This window comes from Alligator mississippiensis, chromosome 2 (assembly GCF_030867095.1).
Source record: "Alligator mississippiensis isolate rAllMis1 chromosome 2, rAllMis1, whole genome shotgun sequence".
Taxonomy (NCBI): domain Eukaryota; kingdom Metazoa; phylum Chordata; order Crocodylia; family Alligatoridae; genus Alligator; species Alligator mississippiensis.
In genome coordinates this window covers 239,521,813-239,549,583 of record NC_081825.1, presented here as the reverse complement: position 1 = coordinate 239,549,583, position 27,771 = coordinate 239,521,813, and the positions used below count along the sequence as shown (strand labels likewise).

The following is a 27,771-nucleotide window of genomic DNA, read 5'->3' as shown; positions in this document are numbered from 1 at the left end:
ACAAGTGGATTCATCAGGCACCTCTCTAGACCTCTTACGCATACACCATGACCCAGAGGATCGACGGTTGCCTTATTTATTATGTCCAGTTAACTCCACCAAGTGAGACATGAGCTCACTGAATGTAACCCTCACTTGAAAGGTAAAGCAAAGCTGGAGTGACCTCTCCATGGCACAAAAGCCTGGGCAGTGTATACGAAGACACTGAGCTGCCACGCACCAGTCTCCCAGTCTCAGCCATGCCAGTTTAAACCAAATGAAAGGCAGATGCCAGTATGTTTGGAACCAGCTTTCCAAGACAATGGGTTTTATTAAAGTGCGAGGGAAGGACAGTTAATTGTTAACCTTTTTCCAAGCATATCACCTTCCTGAACAGCTTCATAAACTGCTGACACACAAAGAATGAACATAACATAAAGGAAAAAGGATAAGAATGAAGTGGGGGGAATCTACCGTATTTTCATGCATACCGCCCCCACCTTGTTTTTGGAAGGCAGAATGCAAAAAAAATATATTTTACCAGCATCACAGCTTAAGGTTGGCTTTTTCATGGAGAGCCTGTGTTGCAAAGTGGCCGCCAACTTCTCTCTTGGCCAACAACAAAAGGGTTAACACTGGACTCCACCCCTCCTGCTTACTTGCTGACAGAGCAGCTCATCAGTTCTTTGCAACACATCATTGTCCTGCTTCTATTCTGGCAAAGAAAATCCGGTTCTCCACTTAAGACTCTCACCTCACCCCAATTCTGGAGGTCTGATTTTTGAGGAAAGGTGTGTGTAGTATGCAAGGAAATATGGTAATATAGAAGGAGATATACTGAACAAAAAAAGATAGCCATAGTCAGCAAAGGAGGCAATTTCAGTTGTCATAAAGCAGCCATGAGCAAATTCACCCTGCAAGAATCCAGCCAATGCTGACAGGACTCTTAAGTGAGGAGGTGAACATTGCAAGAATGGCAGGTGGCATTAGCAAGGTGCTGTTAGTAGGAAGTTCTCACCATGGGTGTCTTAGTTGGCAATGCTAGGCCACCAGTGATACTGTGGTTATCAGAGAAGGACTTCTCTGGAGCCTGAGCAGTAACAACATACCTTTCCTGTTCTAAGTGGGAAAGTTTCTTATCAAGAATCTCCCCATGTAGAAACCTTTCCTGCCATAAATTTTAACTAAGCAGAACCAAGGTGGGAGTAAGGATAGGAAATAATAAGGATATCAAGAAGCCTACTGAATATAGAGCTTTGGTACCTCCACAAACACAAGCCTTTGTAAATACCTCTACCTTTCTAGAAGCAGTTGGATTGTTTCCTTAACCCTCACAAACTTGGACACTTATTCAACTGTTTCTGGCACCATAGAAATCCCAGTTCACCTTACCTTTTTCAAAGGCACTCTGCCCTGCTGGGTTTGTAAGTTTTGTGTATCACTGACATGAAGTTTGTCTTTTATATGCTGACAAAATCAGCCCTATTAATTAGGATTGGCTTCAGGAACTCGGCATACTCAACTTTGGCTGTTTTCATAGTGTGTTGATGGAGAAGACATTTTTCTTGTGTTTTTTCTCAGAAAGAGGCAGTACCTTAAGGCTACCCTGGCCTGTTTGGGCATGTTCCATTTACAGCAGGAAAATCAGAAGCACAACTCTGTAGTAACCATAGACATGCACGGAGATAGAGATACTTCTTCAATCCTGCTTGAAAGACAGGAAGGATTTAAGGACAGGAGTTGTAGTACCTGGACCCAGAGGCCTATCAGATGATATCTTCCCATCTCTACCAGCAGACACGCTTGGAGGGGGATTCAGCAAATAAGTGTTTTTCACATATGATCCAGAGCAGGAGACCGCAACTGTAACAAAGCAACAATAAAGTGGAAAAATGTTAATGTTTATCTACCTTAATCTAGGATTAAAATTCCTGGGGCTCCTATTATATTAAAACAAGAGCATCCAACCAGTAAAGCCCATGTTAGAGCAATACTCTGCATACAAACCTGTCTTTATTATACAATGAGCAGAGACAGGTAGTCTTTTTATGTTAGCCCTGTTAACTAAAGTTAGGCAGAAGGCAGGGTAGATGTGCACCTTATAGACTTTATTATACAATGCCAATACAGTACTTGTCCAGTGCTGTCTCCTCACAGTACTTACCACCTGAAAGATGAATATGCTACAGCAGTATAATTTACTTTGCGACATCCTCTTTATTATATTTATTAGCCACATTAGGCTGCTAACAGACATGGCTTTTAACCACTTCTAAAGGGGAAGGAGGACTTATTGCTCAGGAGCATGCATCAGTGATGACCTCCTTATATGGCAACTGTATACCTGCCTAACAGTCATATAGGTGTCTTCCTATACACACATGTACACAATGGCTAGGGACAGACATTACACACAAACCAGTTTAAGTGATCAGAAACTGGTTTAAACATGTAACAGAACAGACATTCAGTGCACATAAACCAGTTTCAAAATGGCTGAAACCAGTTTGAGATAAACCTGGTTGAATGTAGTATCAGACTTCATTGACTGAGTTCAAACTGGTTTATGCAATGTATGTCCCAGACCCCTTCCTGGTTTAACTTAAACCTGAGTCCCCCAGCATCCCGGCATGTTATCTGGGCTGGGCTCTCTGCTGCAGCCCAGCAGGGCTGGCCCTGCCCCGCTGCTCCCCAGCCGAGCAGGGACAGACAGGGGTGGGGGTCTGGCCAGAGAGGGGTTTAATTCCCCCCTCCCTGTCCCACCAGCATGGACCCGAGCCAGGTCTGCCAGGCACTCCAGGGCCAGCATGGCCCCTGAGGCAGAGGGGGCAGGGAAGGGGGTTATTTCCCGCTCTGCCTCCACTTCCCTTGGAGGACCACAGCCAGGTCTGCCCGCCCCAACTGCCACCACTGCACTTGCTCCCTGCTTGGGGCAAGTGGCAGAATAACCCCCCTCCTGCCCCCTCTGCTGGATGCTGCATAGAGGAGGAATCACCCCCATCCCTGCCCCACACCTAAAGGGCCCTGGCATCTGGCTGCGCGCCCCTGCCCTGCCACTGCAGCGGCAAGCGGGCAGGGCCTTTGATGAGGGCAACAGCCCCTGTCAGTGCTGGGGAACATGAGCTTTTTCCCAGCAGGGAGCCCTGCTGCAGGGGGAGCAGAGGTGCAGTGGACTGGGTGCAGCCCTCCAAGCCACCTCTGTGGCTGCCGCTGCAGTCTGCAGCAGCTTTCCCTGCTGGGAAGAGGCTCACTCTTGCGAAAACCATGACAGGGGCTGCTGCCCCCATCATGGTCTCTCCCCCCTCGCTGCTCCAGTGGCTGGGTGGGGGTGGGGCTAGACACTGGGAGAGCAGGGCCCCATAGGTGGGGGCAGGAAGCAAAGTTATTTTCCCCTCTTCCCCCAGAGCACTGTGGCAGGGTTTTCCCGCCCCACCTGCTGCTGCTGCTGCTTGCTCTGTGCCTGGGGCAAGCAGTGGAATAAAACCCCTCTGCTGGAAGCCTAAGGGAGGGGGCAGGAGGGGGCTGATTCTGCTGCTTGCCCTGGACACAGACCAAGTGGCGGCAGTGATGGCCAGGACAGGCAGACCCTGCCGCAGTGCCCCAGGGGCAGAGGGAGGAATAACTCCAGTCCCTGCCCTCTGCCTAAGGTGCCCTGCCTGCTGGCATCTGGCCCTGCCCCCGCCTGGCCACTGGAGTGGTGAGAGGGGAGTAATCATGACAGGGGCACTAGCCCCTGTCATGGTTTCCCTGAGCACGAGCCTATTCCCAGTGGGGAAAGCTGCTGCAGACCACAGAAGTGGCAGTGGTGGCTTGGAGGGTTCTGGCCCGCTCCAAGCCCTGGTGCTGCTGCGTGCAGCCTGATGCAGCTCTGCCCACTCTGCAGTGGGGCCATCCCCATCGGGAAGGGGCTCACCACACTCCCCTACATAATGACAGGGGCTGTTGCCCCCATCAAGGGCCCTGCGCTGTAATGGTCGGGTGAGGATGTGGCCAGACATGCCTGCTTAGGTGGGGGGCAGGGACTGGGGTTATTCCCTCTTCCTCCTGCATCTAGCAGAAGGGGCTTATTCCACCACTTACCCCAAGCAGGTAGAGTGGGGTGGCAGTGGCAGGATGGGCAGGCCCTGCTGCAGTCCCCCAGGGACAGTGGGGGTAGAGAGGGAAATAACCCCCACCCTGCCCCTTCTGCTTCAAGGGCCATGCTGGCCTGCCCCTGCAGCAGCAAGGGAGGAGTGCCCAGCAGACCTGGCTCAGGTCCCTGCCAGTGGGACAGGGAGGGGGGGCAGAAATTAAACCCCTCTCTGGCCAGTTCAGCCAAATCTACTGCCCGAGCTGGCCATGCCCCACCAGTACAACTTCCCTGCAGCTGAGAGCACACTCTAGCATGCCCCCCCTGCTCCTGGCCTGGGTAACTGCAAGCGTGTGCCCACATTTCCTCAGTCCACAAGGAATGTCTGTGCTGTTACAAATCAGGTTAGACTAACCTGTAAAGATTGAATCAATTCAGGTTCTGGCTTACTGAATGTCTGTCCCTGCCCAACAAGAATATGTAACTGTAGAAGCAACCTAGTATAAGAGAGGGGACACACTGACCTACTGGTTTTCTGGAAATCACCAATGAACGCTTTGTTCTTCACAGGCTGAGGTTCACAGTTCTGAAAGATTACTTAAGTAGTTTCACTGTAAAATGCTAAAAATGCTAAATCATGCTGATAAAAGCTTTATAGTACATTACAAACAAAATATTTTTCTTTATTGCTATAAATGAAGTCCAACCTTAAGTAACGTTCCAAGCCAAAATGTTTTCAAAGCCAAACTTACGTAACATTCTTTTATTTCATAGTATCTTAGTAGCTAGGGTCTGGAGGGACCTGAACCATCTAGCCTGACCCCCTGCCACAGGCAGGAATGAATGCTGGGTTCACAAGACCCCACACAGGTGATCGTCTAACCTCCTCTTGTATTTGCCCAAGGTAGGGGCGAGGACCACTTCCCTGGGAAGCTGGTTCCAGATTTTGACCACCCTAATGGTAAAATATTGCCTTCTGATCTGTAACCTAAACCTATTCTCCATCAGCTTATTACCATTGTTCCTCGTCACCCCAGGTGGTGCTGGGGAGAAAAGGCCTCTACCTATTTGCTGTTGATCTCCCCTGATGAGTCTGTAGGCAGCCACCAGGTCCTCCCTCAGCGTCCTCTTGCTGAGGCTGAACAGGTTCAGGTCCCTCAGTCTCTCCTTGTAGGGCCTGTCCTGCTGCCCTCTCACCAAGCGGGTGGCCCTCCTCTGAACCCTCTCCAGGCTGGCCACATCCCTTTTGAAGTGCGGCACCCAGTACTAGACGCAGTACTCCAACTGCAGCCTGGCCAAAGTCGCATAGAGGGGGAGTATCACTTCTCTGGACCAGCTTGAGATGCACCTTTGGATGCATGACAAGGTACGGCTGGCCTTGCTGGTTGCGGTCTGGCATTGGCAGCTCATGTTCATCTTGGAGTCAATAACGACTCCAAGATCCCTTTCCGCCTCTGTGCTTTCAAGAAGGGAACTCCCCAGCCTGTATGTATGCTGTGGATTCCTTCTCCCAAGGTGCAGCACCCTGCATTTGTCTACGCTGAACCCCATCCTGTTTGTCTCGTTTGCCTACTTTTGTACTCTGTTTGCCACATGCTAGTTTCTATCAGTGTCCCAGCTGCATGTGTTTTCCTTTCTCCAGTGATAATTAGTCTATAGTTAGCCACATTAGGCTGCTGACAGACATGGCTTTTAACCACTTCTAAAGGGGAAGGAGGACTTACTGCTCAGGAGCATACATCAACTGTTCCAATATAACTGATACATCGTCCACTCCAATACCACTATAAGTGAGTTAAACCACCATAAGTCTCGACCTGAATAAAACAGATTTAGGCCATGGACAGATGCCATCTTTGAAACATTCCAAATGCCTTTGGAGTGCTTCAAAAGGTCAGCTGCACACCCTCTGAAGTGCTCCAAAAAGGCCAAAGTGCTCTGAAAGAGTACCTGTTGAAATAAGGTATTATTTAGAAATGATTCCATTCATAGTTTGTGTGCAGACTCTACAGAGCATGACAGGGGACCCCTGGGTCCTCCAGAATCCCAAAGTATTCCATTTCCATCCCCCATAGAAGGGGGAGAACAGGACAAACTGTTAGTGAGTACTGCCCTGCTGCTCCACCTCCGCTCTCCCAGAGAACCCCTGCCATAGTCAAGAGACCCCTATAGCCCCCTGTGCCTCCCTTCTTCATGAAACCAGGAAACAGCTGCTCCCCACCCACCTTCCACTCTACCACCAGAGCCAGAGATCAGAACAGCTTACGTCAGTATAATTTGATACCCCTATAATTGTTACATCTGCCCTCATCCTTCCTTCATACCATGTCAGTCAAAAATCCTTTTGTCATATCTATCCACCTCAATGGCTATATATGCTTGCCATCTCCCCAAGAAAGGAGATAAATTATTGGTATGCAATCAGTGCTGCATTCAAATGGCTACATGGCTTCCATTTCAGAAGGTAGCACACAGAGCACCTCTGTACAGAGCTTCCTAGCAGTGTACTGAGGCAGTGTTGATATGCCCTTTGTCTCCACAGATTAACGGCTGAGGATCCCATGATGTTCACAGTATGTCCAAAATTTTCAAGGACCTTGGTTTTGAGGATCTATACTTGTGATATGGATATTATCATAAAGAATGAAGGTGGTATTTCATGACAGTTATTGGTCTACCTACCTGTTCAGCTATTTCAGAGCAATACAAAAACTTTCCCTTATGGAACCTGACTTTTCAAGGAAACACAGAACCAAAAATATATCAAGGCTCATTCTGAGGGAAGAGATGGTTTGTTTTTTTTTTAATAAAACAGAGATAGACAGATATTAGAAAAATCAAGTTCCTATTGAAAAACAAAACCCAGATCTTCAAATTTAAAAGACTTTTTACCTGGACAGGAGATCTCAAGGCCCTCTGGAAATCAGAAGCTGTCACAGCCAGCTTGTATTTCATACCTTGTGAGCTGTAAATTTATGCTTACCTCCTCTCTTCCTTAAATATTGCTGCTGCCTAAGAGTTTACTTCCCCTAAGGCTCTTTGTGAAGTCTGTCACTCACATGCTCTGATCTTAAAATATTTAGCTTCATGTATATTTTTGAAATAATGTAAACATCATGGGATCCATGACATGTATAGAAGCCCAGTAAATATCCTGCTCTAGACGCTTCTCTTGATAACATTTAATCATAGATCAGTGTTCCTGAAACTTACCTCTTGAGCACTACAAACATCTCTGAGCTGCCCTTTATTTTTCCTACTATATACAGAATTCCAATTTATTCCAGATCTGGATTATTGCGCTAGAGTGAGAAAAGAGCCAGAAAGAAGTCTGTGTGGAACTCAGTCTAATAAGTTATATTATCCACCACTCACACGTTAGCAACATTCTGTTCTATGCAGGCAGGAAGCCAGAGGAAGATTCAGACACTCAGGCCTGGAGGTGTTTCCAACGTCCAACTCTGAGAGCATGCTGTTTGCTGAGCTTGTGGCAGACAAGACGGAGGAAAGACAGACACTTTTGGAAAACGCACTGAGGCACAATTCATTTGGAATAAAGAAGAAGTCATTTCAGTGACAGATATAGGAGCTGCTCTATACTCTAACACAGGCTTTGATGGACCACAAGAGGGAGGGAGAGCAAATTTGTGTCCCAACAAATTTCTTTTCTAGTGAGTGCAGATCCCTGGTTTTTATCATGTACAAAATGACATACAATAGACAAATCTATCCAAGAGATGCAGACCAAAGTTTTTCAAAACTTCAATCCAGTTTGAACTCACATTTTACCTCTTACAGATCTCCTAACCTTTCAGTGCCTGTGGGTGTACGTGATATCTACCCCACACAGAAACGAGCAGAAGGCATTATGCACTCTCTTTCACTGCTAGTGACTTAGAAGATATTTCCAGTAACCCAAGATAATGGTCCATTAAGTCACTCCTGTAAGTAAGTGTGGGTTGCAACCCCAACAAAACCTTAGGGCCATCTCTTATTTACTGCCCCCAAAAATATCAAACGTAGAGCAGCAGTGGTACTAATTTGAGTTAAATGAAAGGTGGAAGGAAGACAAGAATGAAGGAAAGTTGTCATAATACACTGCAAAAGTCAAATCTGCCTTTAAAGCACATACAGGGATCAGCAAACAAGTGGGGAAATGTAAAGATGTCCCCCTGTATCAGAGTAAAAACATGGGACCTTTCAACACCGTGACACCTATCTATCACATTTATACTAGACTGCCATATCCACGAACCTCCAGCACTAAAATGCAACCCAATTTTTCTCCTTTATCTTACAGAAAAAGCATGCAGGGATCTATACAAGTGAGACGCTGTATTTCTTGCTCTATACTTCAGCATAGTACAAAGGAACTTATGATGAAGGTATGTCTTAAAGGTATGCTTACTGTACTTGGCAGCATACTCATGCACTCCATGCTGCTTTGCACAAGCTGCCTTATGACTTGAGGCAAATACCATCTGCGCACCAAACTCATTTGGCAAAAACACAAGCAAGGTCATTCTCGGTAATCACTCCTTAGCCCTGGACCTCCCTCCCCCTTGTGGTCCATCAAAGCCTGGGCCTAGACAGCTTCTGGAAGTGTTTTAAGAGCTATTTATGTGGGCAGACCTTCAACAGGTGGGTTTAAGTTTTGGGGCGATGTCTAGGGAGTTTGTTCTAGTACATGATTTTAGTTTAATATTTTTATCTTTGCAATCTGACTTTTATTATAACTTATAAGTCCTCCATGAATCTCTTTTAGCATATGAATATAAACCTAATACATAAATAAGTGCAGGATCACCCAGTCAATTTCCCTGTTATGAAAGAACGTTCCTGACAGTATTTTCTAGTGCTTCATCCAGTCCAGTTTTAAAAGGGCCACGCAATACAGTTTTCACCCTTTCCCTGAGGAGACAGGCTAGTCAGCAGACTAATGGATCAAGTGGTCGTGAGGTTTTTTCTGATATCCAGTTTAACAGTTTGTAGTTACTCCTAGCAATACCACTCAAAATAATAACCTCTTTCCCTCATTAGTATTAACAGCCTCCATTTATCACATTTTTGCCTGATGAGAACCATTCACATATTCCCTCTCAGTTCATTGTTTAGTCAAGCTATACATCTTTTTTTTTCTCATTTTAGTCAGTCCCTGTAGCCCTGCTCATTTGACTCCTCTTCTCAACAGACATGTAACAAGCAGTTGGTGCCCAGGGCAAATTGCAAGAGAGCAGGGGGGAAGCAGGAGCAGGGGGAGGCAGTTCTGAGAGAGAGGAGGGCATTTGTGGGTCTGAGAGCAGGGCGGGGGGGAGCAGCAGACTTACCCATGCTGGGAACTCCTAAACAATCCCCAGCTGAGCTGCTGCCACTGCCACATACAGTGTATACCCCTGCTGTTACTCTTCCAGCAGCAGCAGCTGGGGACTGTACTGGAGATCCCAACAGGGGTATGCTGCCAGAGCACAGACTCTGTGGGAGTGAGGGGCAATTCTGGATCCCCAGTTAACTTGGCACCCAGGGTACAAGCCACTCTCACCCAGCCCTAGTTAAACTACTTCTCAAGACCCTTTCATTTGTTAATGTTTATCTGATGATGTGGTAATGGGAAGTGGACGTAACATTTTGGGTACAGTTTTGCTAAAACTGTTTGTCTTTTTTGCATGCGTTGTGTTGATTTTGTTCATGGCAGAGGAAACTGCACTGATCCATATGACCTTGGAAACCCATGTGTAATCTGCTGCTTGCTGCTACCCATTAGTCTTTTTCACATGACTGATTGTCGGGTTTCTCCTATCCACTGACAGTTATTTGCTTAGACTCTGTAAGGGCTCCACTGGATTTGACATTTTCTGCCCAGATTATTGTTCTGTCACTTTTAGGTTTCTGCACCATTCTCCATAAATTTGGAAACTCCTTTTTTCTGCAGTTGTCATTAGTAAGCTGCTTACTCATCAGGAAAATTAATAGATTTATTCAATTTAAAATCAGAGTGGACTGTTGTAGTCACATATTCTGACTATCTACATGACACAGGGTACCCTGTATTGAGTCCTGCTTCAAGTTCTATAACACTATCTGAACTGGAGTACATCTTTTAGAAAAACACTGGAAAAGTTTCAGTGCTTAGGAAATTATTATGATTAATTACCAAACACTGGTAAAAATATGCATTTATTTCTGATCTAATTTTTTTCCAGCTTCAAGTTCAGTCATTACTTCTTGTTGACCAGACTAAAGAATACTCAGTTATTAAACCTCTAGTCTCCATCTTGGTGCTTATAGATTGTAACAAAATTATCTCGTAAATTTCTCTTTGGTAAAATACACAGATTGAGTTTCTGGGATCTTTCAGAAACTCAGCTTGTTTTTCTCATACTTTACTCATTTTTATGGCTCTTCTCTCAGCCCTTATCACTTTTCCATATTTTTGTAGAAGTGCTAATGATAGGATTGTATTCAAAGAGCGGACGCAATACAATACACACTCTAATATAATCAGTGTGGTATTTTTCTATTTATTTATACAAGGATTGCATTAGCTCTTTGGTCACAGTATCAGACTGTAAGATCATGTTAGCTGATTATACACCATGACCTCCAAATGTTTTTCAGGTCACTGCTTCCCAGAATTGACTTCTCCACATATGGCTGGTAGTCTTTGTTCCTACATGTATGGCCTTACATTTGACCATGCTGAAACACATATTACTTGTTTGTGCCCAGTTTAAAGTGCAATCCAGATCTTTCTGTATCAGTAACCAATTCTCTTCATTATTAAACACTTCCCTAATCTTTGTGTCCTCTGCAGAACTTTAGCAGTTTTAATTACATGTTCTCTTCCACATGGTTATGCAGAAGTATAGAGAGCTCCAGCTATATCTTGGAAAAAGTGCAGACCACTGGAGAGCAGGAGGGAGGATGGGGGAAGAGCCTTTTTTGCTCTCCCTCCTATATGCTACTGGGTGAGGAGCTGCATCCTACCATTACAAAAATCCAGGTGGGGTGTCATTCTGTTCAACCCCTCCCCCCATACACTACTGGGAGCAAGGCTGCCTGGCTTCTATGGCAGGGCTGTGTTTACCATAGCAAAGAGTCCTGGGGATGGCATGGGGGGCATTCTAGTACCCCTTCTAACTTGGTACCTGAGGTAGGTGCCTTGATTACCCTTCCCCCTATTATTCTACTGTCAGTATGTTACGAGCACACTGGAATGTCAGTAGGGGTGTATGCAAGTCACAGGAGCTATTTCTTCCATGCTGTTATCCACTGGTAAGCTTTCATCTAGAGTACTGTGTCCAGTTTTGGGGTTCTTGACTGTAGCCGTGTTGGTCTAAGGACATAGGCAGACATGGTTCTTTGGGTAGATGTGATATCTTTTATTAGACCAACTAAATAGTTGGAAATTGTTCTTTGTAAGCTTTCAGGCTCGAACATCCTTCTTCAGGCATATTGAGAGTCTGCTGGTGAATTCTCTTGGGTAAAACAGAAGCCAAAATGCAAAATGCAGGTGTGTGAAAATGCAAATTCCTAGCAGTGAGGATCAGAGGGGTGGAAGCCAATAGGTATGAGACAGGAAGGCAGGGGGAAGAGGGGGGACACTGAACTGGTGATAGAAAAATGTAGCTGGTAAATATCAGGTGGCAGCAGGTTATAATGTGCCATAAATCCAATGTGTATATTTAGTCCATGAGTTTTTGTATCCAGTAGATTGATGAAGTGAAGTTCGTAGGCTTGTCTATGAAAGGTGTTTTATAAATTCCCTTTGAAGACTAGAACTGAGAAATTGGAGAGAGAGTGGTTGTCTTGTGAGAAGTGAACACCCACAGGTAGGGCTGTGTGAAGCTTCAGTCCCTGATTTGATTTGGTGGAGATTCGGCACGATTCGGTGGCTGAATCTCCAAATCCGAATTGAATCAGAGAACCCTTTAATCACTCTGAATTGAATCGGAACCCTCAGAATCGATTTGGAAAGATTCGGAACAATTTGGAGATTCGGACATAGACACAGCTTTAAATGTTTTTTCTACATGCCTCTAGGTACCAGCGTGGCTGGGGTGCATGGAGTGTCCCACAGAAGCATGAGGGGCTCTCCAGCGCGCTCAGCAGCAGACCCAGAAGTGAATCAGAAGCACTTCTGGTGCACCAGGGAGTGCATGGGAGTTCTCCCCCCGCACCCCCTGGCTCGGCAACTGGTGCCTCCTGGGTCTGGGCGGGGGATACCCAGGGTTCCCTTGTGGCCAATCACTGAGCCAGGGGCGCAAAGGGGGGGAGTTGCAGTGTGCTTCCTGGCAGACCTAGAAGTGGACTAGAAGTATTTCCAGTCCACTTCCAGGTTCACCACTGAGCATGTGGAGGGCCCCCCCACACTCCTAAGGAACACTCCATCTGCCCCAGCATTGCAGCAATCGTAAGCCGCACTGGTACCTCAAGGTACGTAGAAAAAACTGTTAAAGCTGTGTCTATGTCCAAATCGCTGATTCTCTAAATCAGCATCGAATCTTGATATTCATATTCGGCCTAATTGAATCAGGGACAGTGAACCAAATCAATGAATCGCTGTCCCTGATTCGGGCCACATCCAAATCCGAATCAAATACGGCCTGCTTCACACACACCTACCCACAGGTAATAGGATATTTTTGTCTCTGATAGATTTTTTGGTGTGTGTTCATTCTGGTACACAGTTGTTCTTTGGTTTCTCCTGCATATTTTCCATCTAGGCATTTAGTACATTGAATGAGATATATTATATTTCTGGAGGTGCAGGTGTAAGATCCAGGAATGGTGATGGTTCTGTTGTGGGGTGTAGTTATTGTGGGGGTGGTAGAGATGTATTGGCAGCTATTAATATATCATGCACACACATGCGCATACACACACACACACACACTTTGTGTGTGTATCTGTGTGTTGGCAGATATTAATATATCTCATCCAGCACACTAAATCAGGAGTTGTCAATCAGGGGCACGCATACCCCAGGGGTATTTAGAAAAGACGTAGAGGGTACAGGCAGGTGAGCAGGGATGGAGTGCACCCCAGGGCACAGCAGAAGTCTCCCCCCCAGTGCCTTCCCATAGTAGCCCCTTCCCTCTCCTTACACACACACTTGCCTGCTGGGGTGTGTGTGTGTCCACATCTCTGTGCATCTGTCCGTGTGTATGCTCTCATGTCTGTGTCTGCATCTACGTGTGTGTGTGTGTGTGTGTGTCTGTCTGTCCCCTGCCTGCCTGGCTGCAGCAGACACGTGGCATTGCATGGCTCTTGGGGCAGTGGGGTGCAGCCTATAGCAGCACCTGCCTTTGTCCCGTGCACAGATCTGGGGGACACGTGCACCCCAGACCTCCACTGGGGTGTGCGCAGTGGCAGGAACTGCTCCCCCCTCCCTGAGCCTCCCGGACAAACTGCTCTCGCAGCTCTGTCCCGCACTCCACCCCAGCTGTGCAGCACCTGCCCCTGCCCCAGCCCCACTCCTTTCCTCACCATGGGGGCCTCGATATACCCCCCTGCCCCCCTCCACCCCTTAAAACCAAGAAAAAATATGAAGGGGTACATGAGTTGAAACTTTGAGGCAGAAGGGGTACACTTGTTTAAAAAGGTTGAAAATTCCTGCACTAAATACCCATATGGAAAATATATAGGAGAAACCAAACAACAACTGCATACTAGAATGAACACATACTGAAAATCTATCAAAGACAAAAATACTCAATTACCTGTGTTTGTGCCCAAAAGCTTGCAAAGAACAATTTTTCTAACTATTTAGTTGGTCTAATAAAATATATCACATTTACCCAAAGCACCTTGTCTGCCTGTGTCCAGTTTTGAGCACCACACTTTAAGTCATGTACAAATTACAGAATCCAGCAGAAAAACAAGAATAAGAAGTCTAGAAAAAATGACATACAAGGAAAGGTTGGAATAACTGAGAGGATGGGCATCAACAATTCTGTGGCCACAAGACACATCCACACAAGATGTTTAGTGCAGATGTGCCTATATAGCTCCGCAGTAAACATCTCAGTGTCTATACATGCAGCCCTATTAGGCTGCAGTAAACTTATAAACTTCATAGCAGTTGCTACAGAGTTTTAGTGGGCAGCAACACACATGTAGGCAGCTAGCTGGGGCACAAAGGTGCTTCAATTCATGGGCTGCCTGCCAGCTAGCCCCACATTGAAGCATCCTCGTGCCCCAGCCAGCCTCTCCTCAGCATGTTGAACTGGGCAGGAGCACCCCCAGGATGGCAGGCTGCCCCCCAGAGCCCCCTGCCAGCTAGGGCTGCTCCAACCCAACTCAGAATGCTGAGTTCAGCATCCAGGTGCATGTTCAAATTGCTTCAAATTAATTGCACTTGTAGATGCGCCCACAGAGAAGGACATGAAGAAATGGGCTAAAATTACAGCAGGAGGATTTAAGTAACATAATAGAAAGAACATTCTTACTCTAAGGGTGGTTGAATGCTGTGCCCAGTTTTGGTCCCCATTCCTCCAAAAGGATATGGGAGAACTATAGAAGGTACAGAGAAGGGAAATAAGGAAGATTAGTGGTATGGAGGGGCTCCCATATAATGAGAAACTAAAGAAGCTAAGCCTATTCAGTTTAGCATAGAGACACAGGGAGTGGGGAGTATGACAAGGGTTTACAAAATACTAAATGGTAAAGAGATAGTAAATAGAGATTTATTATGTAGCAGGCTTACCTTTTTGGGGCTTGGGTTGAGTTCCAGGCTCAAGGGTCTGCTGTTTGATTGGTGGAGCCTGCCCACCAATCCAGAGGCAGCACAAGGGAAGCAATGCTCTGCCCTTTTCCTCAGGGAGGGGGCAAGGAGCAGTTGAACCTGAATCAGAACTGCACCAGCCAGGTCCGGAGAACTTTGGGAGTGGAGCCCCTGAAGAGTATAAAAGGGGAGCGTGCTCGGCACACTGAGGAGAGATGTGGAGGTATGGCAAGGAGACAGGAGTTCTGGAGATGGCTGTCTTCGGGACCCCGCTTGAACTTCAGTGGTGCACAAATCGGTGCATGGGGATCAGGCTCTATGAGCCGCTTGAGGCGGCTTGAGCCTGCAAACCCAGCAAGAGGCTGGGCAGTCAGTGTGCAGATCAGCACACAGAGAGCTAGCCCTGGGAGCAGCTAGTGGCTGCTTGGGCCTCACCCAGTGCGCGGGTCGGTGCATGGAAGACCCGCCTGGGAGCAGCTTGAGGCTGCTCAAGTTAGCCCCGGCCCTAAGCTGAGTGACTGGAGCCCCGCAATGCAGCTCCACCTTTAACTAAAAGAGCCCTGGTGCCCAGAGCAGGGCCCCGGAAAGGGAGGACCCCCGGTGTGAGACCTGGGAACTGGAGCCTGCAAGGGTTTTGCTTCCACAAGCGAGAGCGAGCCCTGGGCTGGCCAGTGTGGGGTACCAGGCCATCAAGGAGAGACGAAGGTGCCGCTGGAGAGAGGCTCTCACAGGATTGGCCTCCAGGGGACAAGCCTTGGCTGCTTCAGAGGAAGTGCGAGTTGCTGGGGAAGCGAGCCCAGTAGGGGTGGTGGGCATGGGTCTGCCGCCTCTACCCTTCACTGCGGGAGGGGCATGTCCACATCCCAGGGCCCTAAAGGGGAAGGGCTCCAAGGAAACCCCTCAGGGAGGTACTGAGTGCACTCCCTATTTCAGGTGATTGTTGTTATGTCATGGTCTATATAGCTATGAGTATTCTTTAAGGGAGTTTATATGGTTTATGTGTTCTTACTGTATTAATATGTATATTTGTATTGTTACTTGGTAGGTCTAGGGAATAGTATTATTAACTTATTTGGGTTATGTAAGTTGATTCTCCATATGTGTTTATCATGTTGTAACCTTAATTATTTTGTTTAATGTGTTAATTATTATACACATTGTAAGTTATATAGTTTATGTGGATTGTGGGATGTTATATGTAGTGTCATATGCTAAGCTTTATTGTAAATATTTCATGTTTTATCTTAAGTATATGTATTTATTTTAGTAATAAATTGTATATAGTTAACCACCTGGTCTCGGCCTGGCTCTGTAGAGAGGAGAGGGACCTGCTCTAGTAGCTGGCCCCTCCATCATTGGAGGACAGGGCTACATTATTTACCATCTCTTACAACATAAGAACTAGGGGGCATAAAATGAAACTAGTAGTTAAGACCTAGACAAAATGAAATTATTTTTACATAGCATGTAATTAAAGTATGGCACTCATTGCCATAATATGTTGTGGAAGCTGGCACAACATATCAACAAGATTCAAAAATAGACTGGACAACTTCTTGGAGGAAAGGTGCATCGGTAGCTATTGAACATGGGAGTTAGCCTTAAATGCTGGAGGCTGCAAGTGGGAGAGGAACAAGGGAAAAACCCTGGTCATATTCTGTTCACTGTCCCATTCAACATCTGCTGTCTGCCACTGTGTGACACAGGATACCGGGCAAGATGGACCTATGGCCAATAAAATGGCAGCTCTTATGTTCTTATAACCAGATTACTTAGAAAGACTGTCAAAGTTTTTAAGTGCATGTTTGACAAACACTTAGCTGGGAAGGTTTAGACAAGGGATCATTCTGTCTTAAGCAGGAGGTTGAACAAGATGATCTTTTGAGGTCCCTTCCAGTTCTACTTGTTATGATTTTATAACTTGTGATCGTTAACAAAAATTCTAAATAGCCGAGAGGCTAGAACTGAGCCTTGTAGAATGCTACTAGAAACATTAGGCAAACAAGGTTCTTTGGATAAATCTGATATCTTATTACACAAACTAAACAATGTGCTTCTGAAGCTGGAACCGCCCCATCACAACTGACTGGCATGCCCAGTTGCAGGAGGGTACAGGAGCAAAGGGCTCCATGCACTCCTGAGGCTGGGAGCTAGATCAGCTGATCAACCTGGCCATGCATTCAATTTATGCCATGATTCAAACTAGCCAAGGTTATTATTACACATATTTTGTAACAACTTTGTAATAATTCTGTAACTTCTGTAATAGGGTATGATTGAGATTATTATCTTGTGTAATAATTTTGTGGTTTATTTCCTGTTTTATTGCATCATTAATTGAGTGAACATGTGGCCAGATCACTATTTAAGACATGATTAATTGGTTAATCATGTTTGAAGTGTAACATCTACTAGGGGCCATATAAGCTAATTAGCTCAGAGCTGCATGAGCTTTTGTAGGAAACAAAATACTTTGTCAGATGTGTTTCAGGAAAGCTCAAGCTTGCAGTTAGCTAGCCTCAACAAAGAATCTGGACTTTTATGTGCTAATGGGAAAAGATCTAAGGAGATCAGGTCTGAACAGACAACTGCACTTCTAAAACAGAGGAGACCAAGCCCCCACCCACCCACACTGTCAGCCCTCTCTCTTTTTATGCTTAGATATTGAACATGAAAGAATGATATTGAACAAAAAAATAAATAAAGCTGAATCTAAAGATTTACAAGTGCTTCATTCAACCAGGATGGCCAGAGATCAGGCAAGAAGTCACACTTGCTTCCCAAGAATAACTGAACTATCCAGACAAGATGAGCATGCAAGACAAGACCAGCCAAACCCCACTGCTTACATCACTGAGAACAGACCTCTCCAGAACAGACTGGAGCCATTCTGGAATAGAAGCACATCTGGAAAGCCAGAGATACAGGGTACTCAACCATGCACATATATCAAAGACTGGATAAGAAGATACACCATGTGCACAGCACATGAGACAGAGCACTCCCAACAGACAAAAACAACATAGGAATGGACCCTCTCTGTACAAACTGCTTCGTTATTGTAGGCTACACAGCAGGCTTCTGGGAACCGAGGCAAAATGTCAGACATTGCATTGACCAAAATAGCAAAATCAATAAGGCACTTCAGCAGGCCTGCTTTACCTGTACAGAGTGGAACGGCTTCCGCAGCAGAGACTGAATGATCTTACCTCAGAACAGCCAAGAGACAGGTGGCTGAAGCATTTTTTGGGGGCACCCCGGGCGGACTAGTCCTTGCTCTTAAGTAGTACGATGGGGATGTGAAAACAGTTCCCCCACTTCCCGGTGATATTAGTAAGGTATAGTTCTCCAGGAGTTAACTGCCTTGTTCATCTCAATTGATCTCATCAACCCAGTTTTTACTTTTTAGTAGCATCCCCTGCCCTTATCACTTTCTGGTCTATATAAAAATCATTTTTTCCCCTACCAGTCCCTTCATAGCATAGTTATTTATTTCTGAAAGTTGCTGCCTACAAATATTCATGCCTTAGTAACTGCTGTTTCACTTTTTACTTAGTTAGTGTTGTAGTGGCAAATATTTCATTATCTTCATGTGATATCAATAACACTATTTGTTTTTTTCCCCATATCAAGTCAAAGTCCTCCCAAGCCTAATGGCCAATTGAATTATGTGATTAGGCACATCAGTTTCTTCAGCCAAAAGCACACACCCAAATGTGACTCCCCAGCTCAAATGACCAGGTATCCACTACTCTTTACAGCTGTGCTTTTTCTGTGATCTCTCATTCAGGTTTCAGGCAACATGACAACATTTTTATCCAAATCAATTTTTTAATTACAATTCAGAAGTAGTATGAAATCAAAGTACATGCATTCCTCTTATCTGCTAATTTTGTAGTCACACATATGTGCACGTACATACCCACACCCACACTCATGCTCAACCATATTAGCCCAGCAAGATTTATTTTTCTATAATCCCAAGCTGTTTATTACTCATAGTTCTGTTATGCTTCTGATGATAAGGCCTGTGTTTTTCACCATGGCTGAGTTGCATTAGCACTGCAGGGAGCATTTCTAGCTGACAGTGCTGTCCTACTAATATACACAAAATCAAATTAATAGAGACAGCAGAGAACTTCCTCAGTTTTGGGTACCTTTTAAGACACAAGGTACAGCTGTGTAAATGCTATTTTTTCAGTTCTGAACAAAAAAATGAAGGAAAAAATCATTTTTACTCAAAGCAACACATTTTCATTTAAAAAAAAAATAGAGCCTGCAGTTAACTGAAACATTCTATTTTACTTTCAAACTTTTTATTTAAAAAAAATAAAATAAATATACCTTTCAAAGGAATGCATCCTTTCAAAATGAAAAAGAGAAACATTTCATTTAGAAAATGCTGAAATGAAATTAATAAAACACCACTTGGTGAAATTGACATGAATTTGCAAAATGTTTTAGTCTGATTCTGAATTAGGTGGCAACAATGTTTTGGCCAAAAAAAAAAATTAGCAGTTGTAATAAGGGGTGGACTGCTTTTAATGTGCAATATTTTACATCCTTATTCAAAGGTTCTGCCTTGGATCTGAGTCTGTCTTGGATAGAAAGGAAAGTCAGTCGCTGGCCATGTACAGACATTCAATTTCTCCTGGGGTAGTTGTTGCACTCCCAGAAGAAGCCATGAGTGTACAGATGATCCGGATTTTTTCCCAGAGTAAAAATGGCTGCTCTGGAAGAAAACCTGGGAACAATCAGTGTTAAAACACTCTCAGGAGAGTTTTTTATCCTTCTGAGAGAAGCCACAGCACAATCCTATAGCATCCCATGGTAATTTGCTCGCTCTCTCCACTGTAGAGACAGCGTGTCACTCACTGGACTCTGCTGCTCAAACCAAACATGCCCCCTTCATAATTCTCACATTGAACTGCAGGGAGATTCTGAGCAATCTGGGTCAGCCAATCAGGGCTGCCCTGTGGAATGCTGCCATCTGTTGTCAGGAAGACTGAGAGAGCCTGTAGGGCATCTTAACATATGTGTACAGGGGCGTCCTGGCTGCACAGTGTCAGCACTGCAAGCTCTCTGCTCTTTAAGGGCTCAGCAATCAAGTGTTGGTTTAGGTATCTCTGAGTAAGTTTTTCTACCAGGAGAACAAACCCAGGAGAATTGTCCCAGGTCATTTGAATGTGGGTACATAGCCACTGTCTCTCACATTCATGGAAACACAGGAAAAGTGTTCCCAATAATGAAATGAATTACTTCCACTGCCTGTTCAATATATCTTTATGAACCTATAAATAGGGATCTTAGAAATAGGTTTGCTTATATTCTTCCACTTTAATCACAAAAGCATAGAATCATAGAAAATTAGGGTTGGAAGGGACCTTAGAAGGTCATCTAGTCCAACCCCCTGCTCAAAGCAGGACCAGCCCCAACTAAATTATCCCAGCCAAGCCTTTGTTTAGCCAGGTCTTAAAAACCTCCCCATACTCCGACATGGGGTAAACTCTTGTTTCAAATCAGGGTTGGTTGGGATCCCCTGCAGCATGGGAAGAACCTACATGAAAGAATCTGACCTGCAGGAAGCCCTCCTCAATTAAACAGGCACTGGGCAACCAGCCTATTTCTTTTCAACAACTTAAACAGAGTTCTGATGGATAATCAGACAGTAGCCTTAGCTCAGTGAGGAGAAAAACCTTCATTCACCAGAGGTTACAATCCCCCAGCCCTTCAGGGAGCTGATAACAAAAGAACATGTATGCACTCTGGCTTTAATAGCAACTCCCTGTCAGCACCGGGAAGGGTTGTACAAGAGGAGATAAGGGCCTGGTTTGTTTTTAACACAGGTGCATAGGTTCTGCAGAGTGTAGGTGTGAGCTCCTTCTGATAAGGGAGCTTCAAGCTTTTGAGAGAAGAGAGATGTATTCAAAGTCATCACCTGAACCCTTTCCTTTGTTACAGCACTGCTTTCCTGCAGGAGGGAGACAGGAAAAACTTTTGCTGAATTTAAGCTTTCATCTTTTGTTATGGTCAAACAGCATGGAATCAGGCTTGAAATAATTTCACCTTTTGTCCTGCTAATACTCTGTAGAAAACAAAAGTCCAGAAAATGGAATACTCTGTAGAAAATGGAATTTTCCTAGGCTAAGTACTGTAGTGCGCAGGTTTGTCATTACCCTGAAATAGAATAGTTTTCTGAAAGCATACTGTTAGGTTTACAATAATTTGGATTTTTAAGAAGTATTAGCTTTACAGCTGAATACAAGGCATGACCTGTGGCCTAGTAATGCAGCTGACCACAAGGCAGAATGATAGCTAGGCCTTTGCTTGTGTCAAGTAATCATTTTAACTGCAACAAGCATTTTCTGAGTTAAAAAGTGAATCTGTGTCTGTGTGCTAAAAAAAAATCAGCTACAGCAAGAAGTAAGATAAGACAGAGAAACCATTGTTTGAGCTTACTGGTTGTGTCCTTGAGAAGTTTCTTCTACTGTGTAAGGTTTTGCTAACATAATGTTACTGTTACTTAACTTTTAGCTTTTAAAAAGTGCTAGTTCAGCTTAACAGAAATATGCTGTTACAAAGATTTGTAGAGCACCGCCCCAAGTATTGCTTTTTGTTAACCATATAGTCTTGCTTTGTTGTAAGAAGTATAAAAGATCGCCTCACCCTTGAGGGGGGGCCATTTTGCCTTTTGCTGGCTTTATGGTCTTTGCTCGAGCAAATAAACAGCTGTCTTTCTTTACCCGCGTTGTCTGTCAATCAAATTACAGCTAGACAACGGACCTTAGGGAGGTTTCTCCCACCACAATTTGGCGACCCAGATGGGACCCGTCTAGCTTGGAGCCGTTGGAGACCTCCACCCCCTGACACCCCAGCGCGCACCAGGTGAGTTCACCTATTTGGGTCAGTCTCGGGAGGTGGATGGTCCCCTCAGGACCAATAAGGCGGGATCCTCAAGTCGGGTAAAGGAACGGTACCGGCGAGTACCTCAGGTCAGGTATGTTTTTGGTTTCTATCTGGTTTCTGGTTTTCTTGTTTTACCTCTAGAGGTCTCTGGAAGCAGTCTTTGAGGGTATCTGTCTGCTGATCTAAACGCTGATAGAGCCAGCAGCCTCGCCAAAAGGCAAAAGACACAGATATAAGGTAGAAATGCTGTTATAACGGCCAATGACTAGGGTCTCGGACTCAAGACGCCCCTCCTCACGGAGAAAGCCAGTGGGGCCCGAGAACACCGGTTGTTGTATGTGGACGAAACAGCTTCTAGGCAGGTAGAACTTAGGGAAATAAGACTGCTTGTGCTTGGATATAATCATGGGTTCCGGTCTAGGGAAAGTTATTCCTGATTCACCCCTTGATTTTATGATTAAAAATTGAAAACATTTGGAGGGACGGGCGGAACTGTCCAAGTCTCGTATGGCAGAACTCTGTTTAATTAATTAGACGGCTCATACGTCTCAGTTAGATTTGGGAAGACAATGGCCAGAAAATGGATCATTTGACCTAAATCGTCTGGCTGCCTTACGAAAGATCTTGGAGGACCTCCGCCCTGGTCAAATTAGTTATTGGTTGTTATGGGACAATGTTGCTAGCAAGCAATTAAAACCTTTAGCTTCCCAGACCCCTGCACCTTTTCCAAATCTGTTAGCTCCCCTTCTATATCCAAAACCTGCTGCACCACCGTCATATTCAGAAGATAATTACAGACCCATGCCTAGGCCCCCTAACCTACCATTGATACCACCCAAAATGTTTGAACCCCAAAACATTGCCCCTGGGCCGGCCGAGGGACTGGGAAGTCTTTGGGAGGCATCACCTCGATTGTCTCTCTCGGAATCCCCGAGTCCCGGATCTGGAGATGGGTCCAGAGATCCCTCTCCAGATTCCAGTTCCACTCCGATTTCAAATCGCACTCGTAAAAAAAAATTGTCTAAGCCTGCACTTCAGTTACCTCTAAGAGAATACCCTGTGCCTGGCGAGGGTGGAGAAGTTATCAGTCACTGGACACACGCTCCGTTCTCTACCACAGACCTCTTAAACTGGCAAGAAAACACCCCCAGGCTCAGAGATGATCCCGAAGTAGTTCTAAGACGCTTCAAAACCATTTTCATGACTCATAACCCCTCCTGGTCAGATGTCATGCAGCTTCTCGAAAGCCTCTTAGCTACGGACGAGAAGACTCAAGTACTACGCCATGCTGACCAATTTCTAGCCGATCAGCCCCATGAAAACCACCCCATGCCTAATGGCGTGCCCAGGCAAAATCCGAATTGGAATTACAATCGGGAAAGGGGGCAAAATTCAATACGAATGCTGAAAGACAGCATTTTAGAAAGATTAAAGAAAGCAGGAGATAAAACTACAAACTGGTCCAAAGTGACAGCTACTGTTCAGGGTCCCGAAGAACACCCTTCAGACTATTTTGAAAGACTCTGTAAAGCTATATGTCAGTATGGAAACATGGACCCCGAGACACCTGCCACTTTGCCTGTGTTAAGACTTGTGTTCATAAGTCAGGCTAGCGAAGATATTAGAAAAAAGCTTCAACATAACACTGAGGGTGTTGAGGGCAAATCCATGGCAGAAATCTTAGCCATTGCTACTAAAACTTTTAATAAAAAAAAAAAAAGGAAAAAAAGAAAAAAGGAAGAAAAAAAACCAAAAAACCAAAAGATGCAGAAGAGCCAGTCTTTTGAGATTATAAAGCTGCCTGCAGCTTACTTCTCTGCACAATTAGATCCAGTGGCAAAGGGAGGAGTAGGCTGCCTTCGTGCAGTGGCAGCAGCTGCAATTATAGTCGAGAAAGCCCAGGAATTAGTCCTCGGATATCCCCTTATCCTCAAGGCTCCACATGCAGTTGCCCTACTTCTACTCCAGAAAAATACTCAACATTTTTCTCATCAGAGAATGAACAAGTATGAAACCACACTTTCAATGGCTACAAACCTGGTCATAGAGAGATGTAATACCCTGAATCCGGCTACTCTATTACCTCTACCCAGCGACGGGGAACCAGACTCTCACGATTGCCTTCAAGTTACAGCATTTTCAGACAAACCCAGGGTAGATCTTAGTGACCTACCCTTAGACAACCCTGACTTGATTTTTTTGTAGATGGCTCTTCAAAATTAGTAAATGGAGTTAGAAAAACGGGTTATGCAGTAGTAACTCCATTTGAAGTACTTGAACCACTGCCTGGGCAGTTGAGCTTGCAGGTGGCTGAACTTACTGCCCTTACACGAGCTTGTCAATTAGCATCAGGCCACTCTGTAAATATTTGAACTGATTCTAAGTATGCCTTTGGAATCTGTCATGCCACTGGACAATTGTGGAAACAGAGAGGATTTATGACAGCTTCTGGAACTAAAATATCAAATGCTAAACAAGTCAATGATCTCCTACAAGCTATAATGTTGCCAAAAACATTAGCGGTAACGCATTGCCCAGCTCATACCAAAAAGGGAGATCAAGTCTCAAAAGGCAATGCCCTGGCCGATGCTGCAGCTCAAACAGCAGCCTTACAACCACTATCCGCCCTAGCCTTCCAAGCTCAAATTCCCCAGTCAAAGGCATATTTGGGAATATTGCTAGAGCCAAAAATGTATGAGTCTACACCACCTTTAGAACAACAGAGATGGAAAGCGGCAGGAGCCACCTGTGAAAAAGATGGAATATGGCGATTGCCAGATGAAAGGATAGTGTTACCTAAAGCAGCTCTTGGACCCTATCTGCAACAACTCCATCAAAGCGAGCATTTAGGTTGTGAAAAACTTGCCACTATCACTAACAGGCTGTTCTACGCACCCGGAGTCTACCAGGAAGCAAAAAGGCTTTTAGAACACTGCAGTATATGCAAAAGGTTTAATATCAAGGGAGAAAAATCAGGACCCCCTGGGGCCCGCCCCTGGGCTTATTCTCCCTTTGAAAGACTGCAAATAGATTTTTCTGATATGCCTAAAGACAATGGGTACAAAAACCTCCTAGTAATTGTTGACCAACTCACGGGGTGGGTAGAAGCTTTCCCCACCAGAAGAGCTACAGCACAACAAGTAGTAAAAATACTCCTTAATGAAATTATACCCAGGTTTGGTCCTCCACGTATCATTGAAAGCGATCAAAGATTGCATTTTACTGCTGACATAAATAAAACACTGGCCAGCTGCCTAGGAATAGAATGGAAATTCCATACCCCTTGGCACCCAGAAAGCTCAGGACAAGTAGAGAGAATGAATCAGACCCTGAAACAAAAAATTGGAAAGCTATGTGCTGAGAGCGGGTTAAAATGGACTAAGATTCTCCCACTGGCCCTTATGTCCATCAGAACTACCCCCAGGAGAAAACTAAAGCTCAGCCCTTATGAGCTGCTGTTTGGACACCCTGTTCCCCAACATTTCCCCTTATTACCGGCTCACACTTCTTCTCTTTTAGGCGATGAAGGACTCACCTCTTATATTTTATCTCTACAGTCTCAGTTAAAATCTCTCCATAGGTATGCTGCTTTAAGCCAACCCCTCCCTGCCAATGTCCCAGCACATTGCATCCAGCCTGGAGACTGGGTGTATATAAAAACTTAGAAACAGTCTCCCCTTGAACCTAAGTGGCAAGGACCGTATCAAGTCCTCCTCACCTCCCACACCGCCGTAAAAATAGCAGAGAAGGACAACTGGATTCATTATACTCATACAAAGAAGACAGAAGTTTCACCAGAGCTCAGGATCGGCTCCAACGCGAGCTTTCCTGACCTGGAAAATGGGAAGCCAGAAGAAGACGACTGCGGACTTCGTGGGAGCACCGCACGCCCACCTGACCGCGACAAGGGTGAGCCAGAAGCAGACGAAAAATTAAAAACAAACACCTCCTGGACCTGCAGCCCGTTAGATAATATAAAACTCAAACTAACCAAGGTCCACTAATAAACTGTCACCCTTTTGGGGTCCTGCCCAGCCCAGAAAGCACCAAACTCCAAGTACTGCATCCTCTGGACACTTTTGGATCAGCTGAAACCGAGCACTTTGAGACTGTAACATATCCCAGAAGATCAGTTATTGGAGCTGCAGGGTTGTGCATACTGTTTGTGCTGATTTTGGTTATAATATGGTTTTTATAACTATGTTATTTCTAATCTTTCTCTTTGCTAAAAAAATAAGTCTCTCACAGGGGTCGGCTATAGCTGCCAGTTGCTGCAGATGTGCTAATCCTGGTGCCCAAGGTTTTCCTGTCTGGATAAGTGATTCAATCGAACTCTCTGATATAGACGGGAAGGTCAACATTGCCCGTTGGTATCCTCCCTCACATTGCTGTAGTTCAGCAGAAGTTCGGGTATTTACTTATGAAACAGAATATTGTGTAAAGCCTAGCCACCCAGTTTTCAGACAATTTGCAGAGTCTCCTCAGGCTAAGACTACTCTTAAACCTAATGTTGCCCACATCTCTGATAATAATATGTACCTCCAATACGTTGAGAGAGCCGCTAAAGCAGAAAACCAAAGTGATTGTTGGGTGTGCAGTCATTTTCCTCTCCACACTCAAGGAGGCATTCCTATGACTCCCATCCCCTTGGGCCCCATCGAGTCACTTTTAAACCCCTCTAATAACCAAGCTTGGGACCAAAGTCAGCAGGAGTTCCTTTTAGTAAAGCCTGTTGTTGGAGATTGGTGTTTCTATGTAAACTGCTCAGTATCAGACTGCATTAATTTAGGCACAAGCATATGTCACCACTATTTTACTAGTTCTAGTGGAGGGGACTGGCGTAATAATAACACAGCAACTCCTACCTATTGCAGCTCTTACAATGATTTCTACAGCAACAAAAATTTAACCAAGGGCTCTAATCCTATCTGCACCCCCATCTCCTCTTTAAATAATACCTTGTGGTATTGTTTGTACACTGATACCTCCCGGGGACAATGCTTCTTCAATGGAACTGCAAATCCTTCCTTTAAATCAAAGGGTGAACGCGGGGTGCTAGGATTAGAAAACGGGGGCCAAATACCTCCTAAGTATTCAAACCTCGCTCCTTTAAAAGGACAATACTGGGTCTGTGGCTCCCATGCCTACCATAAAATCCCTGCCAAAGGAAAAGGTATCTGCTATCCGGCAATGCTAAAACCCTCTACGTCCTTTGCCACGCACCTTCCACGGGGCAGGTGGTGAAACAAGAGGGATTTGCAAGAAAGCCGTGATATCGTAGATAAATATCAAAAAACTCCGCTTACCAAAGGAGTGTTAGTCGGGTGTTCTTTAGCAGGTATACTCCCAGGAATAGGCACTGCTTGTCTTGGAAGATTTACACCACGCCTACAAGCTGTGATAGAAATCATGGCTCATGAATTCAGTGAAGGTCACAAGGAACTCTCGAAGGCCATTGCTGCCTTGGCTGACACCCAAGAAGAACTCAGACAAATGGTAATTCAAAACTGTATAGCCCTTGATTTTCTCCTCGCTGCTCAAGGGGGAGCTTGCGCAGTTATCGGACCAGAATGTTGCATTTGGGTTAACAGTTCTTTTACAATAGTACAAACCCACCTCAATGATGCAGCTGTCCATATCCAAAAAGCCGAAGATATAGCAAAAATCCCCAAAGATACATCTCTTAGTTGGCTCACAAATTGGTTGCCTTCCCTTACAGGATGGCTTAGACCTTTTGTATTAAGCTTAATTGGAATTGTTATAACTATAATCTAACTGTTGTGCTGTTTTCAGTGTCTATGCTCTCTAGGACAACAGTTTATGCAAAGGCAAGTAAAAATGTATGGTCAGTTTGTACAAATATCCAGCATCAATCATCAAAACCTAACCCCACAAGAAGTTGAATACCTAAAAGTGTGTTCCAAAATTTCCTCTGAAAAATTGGAACAAAGTGGGGAGTTGTAGTGCGCAGGTTTGTCATTACCCTGAAATAGAATAGTTTTCTGAAAGCATACTGTTAGGTTTACAATAATTTGGATTTTTAAGAAGTATTAGCTTTACAGCTGAATACAAGGCATGACCTGTGGCCTAGTAA

At 45.0% G+C, this 27,771-nt stretch overlaps 1 protein-coding gene across 1 annotated transcript in view; it reads right to left on the bottom strand.

Moving 5' to 3' along the window:
• The window catches only part of LTK (leukocyte receptor tyrosine kinase), a 183,602-nt gene that overhangs the window by 95,126 nt on the left and 60,705 nt on the right, over positions 1-27,771 (bottom strand). Inside the window, exon 2 of the mRNA XM_019496461.2 lies at positions 1,729-1,842. Coding sequence (XP_019352006.1) covers positions 1,729-1,842 — 114 coding nt within the window. The remainder of the gene's footprint in view (positions 1-1,728; positions 1,843-27,771) is intronic.